Source organism: Ranitomeya imitator, chromosome 9 (assembly GCF_032444005.1).
Source record: "Ranitomeya imitator isolate aRanImi1 chromosome 9, aRanImi1.pri, whole genome shotgun sequence".
Taxonomy (NCBI): domain Eukaryota; kingdom Metazoa; phylum Chordata; class Amphibia; order Anura; family Dendrobatidae; genus Ranitomeya; species Ranitomeya imitator.
Genome location: NC_091290.1, coordinates 147,504,265 through 147,509,830, shown reverse-complemented (window position 1 = coordinate 147,509,830; position 5,566 = coordinate 147,504,265). Strand labels below are relative to the sequence as shown.

Here is a 5,566-nt window from a genome sequence, read left to right as displayed (position 1 = left end):
ATGAGTACATAGAATGTGAATAGGTTTGTAATCAAATCGTTGCTTCATTTTTAATTTTGGATGCATTTGAGACAGTCATTAATCATTATGTCCACGTGTGCCCGCATTATCCACCACTTGCAGATGGCAATGATCTTGAGCTCTAAACTCTCCCTATGACCTCTGGGGTCCCTGATTCATGGAGCGATGGTATCACACACCCCGAGCACCCTGTGAATTCATGACATTGACACGCTGTGCAGTCAGTGGATGAATCCTGCCGGTGACCACATTGATACAGTTTGTTTTGGAGACAGAGGCTTCTGGGGTGGTACAGTATCATTCCTGAGCTGCACCTGTCATGTGGGGGGGAGACACGTCACCGGGGCAGCTGTGGGGATACCGCATCCAACCTATAGGCGCTGCCTGGTCACCTAGTATAGTATGACTTCCAGCTTCTACATTTGGCTCAGCTGTAACCCAATCCGAGCCAACGTCATTGTCTGTGCTACTAATGGAGTCAAGTTCTCCTCCCTGCACTGCACAGACGAGGCATCTGTAATGCACCCTGGTCGAAAAATAAGTCATTCAGCATTTGCAAACTGTTAAGTCACAAAATAAGTCAATGTGATAGCCGGATCACTGTCAAATGAGAACTCGTTACTGCACCACCCAATTATCTAAAAAATATATGACCGGTTGTTCCAAAAGGTTAATATAATTGCAGGAGGTCTGTGCAAAAATCCGTACAAATGTTTTGTCTGGGACTACATCCATTTTATTGCCTTTTAATGTGGAAAAATTTGCATGCCAATTTATGGAGGGGGGGCAGATGTTCAGGGTCTTGCCATTCCAATCCTTTTGTGCCACAAGGTAGGAGCGGTAACGTTGTGAATGCACGAGAGCCTGACTAAGCATGGGAGCCTGTGATGTCACACGGTGGACTAATATGGAAGTAGGGAGGGTACAGGGCTCTCATATGCTGGGCTGGCAGTGACGTCACGGAGGGTGCTAGCCCCCTAGGCATACATAAGAGCCCAGCTACCGGCATGATCAACAGAGGAGCAACTCCTGAGACTCAGGCGCAGCTCAGTCCAACCTCTACGATTACTGCAGGGACTTAGCCCTCGTCTCCGTGAACCCAGTGCAGAAAGTAAGTAAGCCATTTATTGCAATATATTTGCCTATTACTTTACATAAAGATACGCTACTGATAAAGTTGTGCAGAACCATGCAGATCCTGCAGAACCGTGCACATCCTGCAGAACCATTCACATCTTGCAGAACCGTGCACATCCTGCAGAACCATTCACATCTTGCAGAACCGTGCACGCTGTTCATTGACCGGTACAACATTATGGCTGCAAATCAATGCAAACTCCGGTCTCCGATATATATTTGCATTGTAAGAGAAGGTTTAATAATGTAATGGCAGGTGACAGATGATGTGGGTGGAAGGAAAAGTAGCAGAAAGCTCAATTGGATTATACTATAAAAACGAATCCATGAAGGGGTTAATGCGTAATTATTCGACTGCCTATAACATTCATAACTGTCGTCTTCTTTCCCTTTAAGACATGACCCTGAACCGCAGCGACCGGATCAAGAGCCTTGAGAAGAGACGAGGGAGCATGCCATTCGCGGTGCACCAGCAGCTACACCGGAGGAGCATGCCGGTGGATGACAAGGAGCTACATGGAGGCTCTAAAGCCAGCGAACTGGCCAAACTGGTGCGCTGTCCCTCCTACAACCCCGGAGATGAGCAGCGAGAGAGCTGGACCTCCGATTCCTCAGACTCTGTCATCTCCTCTGGAAGCGACTCCGAAGATCAGCTCTTTAAAGTCATCCTTCTGGGGGAACACGGGGTGGGCAAGTCCAGCTTGGCTAGGATTTTCGGTGGCGTTGAGGATCTGCAGGATGTCGAGGAGGCAGGTAAGCCATCAAAAACACGTTCTTACTACAAAACTTCCTAAGCCAAAATGTGCAAGAAAAAAGGTCCTAAAGAGGTGAAGGGTGTGAGCTTTTGTTCTCTGGTATCATCTATTTGAGAACTAGGGATGATGCTTGCGATTTATCTATGTGGGGGTAAAGTCTCTCGGAGAGGAGTATGTGCCTCTGCTGTAGATGACCTGTGTAATGTCCTCCAAGGTGCCCTATAGAATGTTCTCCGAGGTGCCCTATTGAATGTCCTCCGAGGTGCCCTATAGAATGTCCTCCGAGGTGCCCTATAGAATGTCCTCCGAGGTGCCCTATAGAATGTCCTCCGAGGTGCCCTATAGAATGTCCTCCGAGGTGCCCTATAGAATGTCCTCCGAGGTGCCCTATAATAATGTCCTCCGAGGTGCCCTATTGAATGTCCTCAGAGGTGCCCTATTGGATGTCCTCCGAGGTGCCCTATAGAATGTCCTCCGAGGTGCCTTATAATAATGTCCTCCGAGGTGCCCTATAATAATGTCCTCCGAGGTGCCCTATAGAATGTCCTCCGAGGTGCCCTATAATAATGTCCTCCGAGGTGCCCTATTGAATGTCCTCAGAGGTGCCCTATTGAATGTCCTCCGAGGTGCCCTATACAATGTCCTCCGAGGTGCCCTATAATAATGTCCTCCGAGGTGCCCTATAGAATGTCCTCCGAGGTGCCCTATACAATGTCCTCCGAGGTGCCCTATACAATGTCCTCTGAGGTGCCCTATAATAATGTCCTCCGAGGTGCCCTATAGAATGTCCTCCGAGGTGCCCTATACAATGTCCTCCGAGGTGCCACCACTGCTGAATCTTGGATGCTCAGACGGCCGGGCTATGTGCGCTTGGTGTTGGGGTGCTATGTGTAGAGCCCCAGGGTCCGTTCATCCTTTCCGCAGGGTTTGGCATCAGATTCGCCCTTGCGGCGCCCCACAGTACCACAATGCTGAACACCTGCTCAGTGTCGGAATACTGCACGGATCTCGCAGCTCGCTGAGTGTTGCCGTGAGCTCCCAGCGTGCATAATATTCATTTAGTGGAATTAGTCCTCCCTTCTTGACGAGATGACACAATCCTTCCTGATACCGGTTATATTTAGATACAATTGATTGGAAGCTTCAGCCGTTTGTTACTTAGCCCTATAGTATAACCCTCCGCACTCCAGAACTACAACCCTCATTATTATATACAGATGGAATTTTTGAATTAAATGTTTTTGTTTTGTTTTTTTTTTCATTTAGCTGATCAAAATCTATTTCATTTTTTTTTCTAGGAAACACATACGACAGATCGATTGTGGTAGACGGGGAAGAAGCGAGTCTTTTAGTCTTCGATATTTGGGAGCAGGTATGTTCCCCTCCTCTTTCCATCACATCTCTGGTGACTCCTTCAGAATACACGGAAAAAGTCACTTAGTAAATGCAATTCCATCACATATTATACTCCAGAGCTGCACTCTGCAGCAAATTCAGAGCTGAAATCTTCCAACATCCCCTGATTGTTCAGTGCCTGCCCAGAGATTGCATTCTGGAAACACCAAGCACAATGCAAGAACTAAGTTGTCATGTTTGTTTGTTTCTTTTTTTTATAAAAGCCAGCAGAATTGTAACTTCAGCTCTGGAGAATAATGCAAATTGTAACTGTATATTAAATATAGGATGTTAATATGTGCAGTTAGGCCTTCATTTCTAATGTGGTTCCTTATTAGTGAATTCCAACATTTTATCACTCCTTTCACAGGAGACATAATTGCCCCATCTTTTTATATGTAATACCCCATTTTTTCTTATTGTCAATGCTACTACTTACCACTAGGGGGCACAATTTTTCTACACAGACATCAGTTAGACCCTGCAATCTAATATCCATTTAGATCAGAAGCTTCGGATGCAAAAAAAAATAAAAAAGATCCGTAGACAATGTGCTTGCAATGCACGCATCAAATTTGCATAACTAATTACCCCTAAGTGACTGATGTGTGATAATCGCTGCAGATTTGGTGGTAATTAACGTTTCACATTTGCTCTTCTAGGATGACAACCACTGGCTGCACAATCAGTGCATGAAAATGGGAGACGCTTATGTCATCGTGTACTCGGTGACCGACAAAGCCAGCTTCGAGAAAGCGTCCGAGCTCAGAATCCAGCTGCGCCGAGCTCGGCAGTCCGAGGACATCCCAATTATTCTGGTGGGAAACAAGAGCGATCTGGTGCGGTCACGGGAGGTCTCTGTAGAAGGTGAGCAGAGATGGTCAGATAAGAGGGGCTGTGCAGTAACAAAGCCATTATTAATTCATTACTTATAACTCGTCCAGTCCATACTCAGACCCTGGTGGTCTTTCCTGTATTTCTAACATTCTTCATATTTCCTCCTCCAGAGGGTCGAGCGTGCGCTGTGGTATTTGACTGCAAGTTTATCGAAACTTCGGCCGCCCTCCACCACAACGTCAAGGACCTTTTCGAGGGCATCGTGCGTCAGATCAGACTCCGCAAAGACAGCAAAGAAGACAATGCAAGGAGAATGGCCAGCAGCAAAAGGAGGGAAAGCATAGGGAAAAAAGCCAAGAGGTTCCTGGGGAAGATCGTAGCCAAAAACAACAAGAAGATGGCGTTCAAGCAGAAATCCAAATCCTGCCATGACTTATCTATCCTCTGAAAAGCTGAGAAGAGGTGGCCGGACCCCTGGAGGAAATACTTGACTTTCTTTGAAATGGAGACATAGATTTAAACCGATCTAGAACTCAGATTTTCATTTCTAATTTATGCCTTAATAAGCTGGACTGGAACATGGCATTGGGACATTGGAACGTTTCGTGCAAGGATTTACCGGCAGTCAGCGACTTCGTGCCTCCTCTGTGTCCGATCGCAACCGGTTGGTTTGGAGTTGAAGAGAGAAAAAAAAATCTCATTATCTAACTTTTGTGTTAAAACTTGAATTTTTGTACGCGGGCTCGTACACCCCACTCCTGTTTTAACCTTGCAGGTTCATGTTCATGTGATCACACTGGCACAGAGACCTCTGCAGTGATGACGTGTACTGTAGGCTACGACATTTTTTGAACTGTATTGCACTTCGATGAATTATCAATTTATTATTTGTTTACATGAAATATTTTATAATAAACTATTTACTGTTATAAACCCCAGATTCCGGCTTCCTATCTGACGAGATGGAGATATAAGAGTTAACACTGCATCAGCTTGGCAACCTGGTGTGGTGTTGTCACAACTCCCCTAACGTATACTGGGAGTTGTAGTTTCAATACAGTAGAAAACCTATAGGATACAAACCATAAATGTATGAAAAGTGGGTTGTAATATACAGTTGTGCTCAAAAGTTTACATACCCCGGCAGAATTTTTACTTTATTGGCCTTTTTTCAGAGAATATTAAGGATACCACCAAAAACTTTCTCCACCCATGATTCGTGGTTGAGTGAAGCCATTTACCAAAACATCCAAATGACCCCAATCAAAAGTTCACATACCCCATTTCTTAATACCGTGTATTGCCCCCTCTAATATCAATGACAGCTTTTAGTCTTTTGTGATAGTTGAGGTTATTTTCTCAGATGGTAAAGCTGCCCACTCTACTTGGCAAAAAGTCTCCAGTTCCGGTAAATTCCTGGG

The 5,566-nt window shown here is 45.4% G+C and overlaps 1 protein-coding gene across 1 annotated transcript; it reads left to right on the top strand.

Annotated features, from left to right (window-relative positions):
* The first annotated feature begins 1,040 nt into the window (after nucleotides 1–1,040).
* On the top strand, nucleotides 1,041–5,078 carry RRAD (RRAD, Ras related glycolysis inhibitor and calcium channel regulator). The gene is made up of 5 exons (XM_069739374.1): nucleotides 1,041–1,132; nucleotides 1,555–1,911; nucleotides 3,212–3,285; nucleotides 3,971–4,175; nucleotides 4,316–5,078. The coding sequence occupies exons 2-5, from the start codon at nucleotides 1,557–1,559 to the stop codon at nucleotides 4,591–4,593; spliced, it is 912 nt and encodes a 303-aa protein (XP_069595475.1). The 5' UTR covers nucleotides 1,041–1,132; nucleotides 1,555–1,556; the 3' UTR covers nucleotides 4,594–5,078.
* Nucleotides 5,079–5,566: the final 488 nt, after the last annotated feature.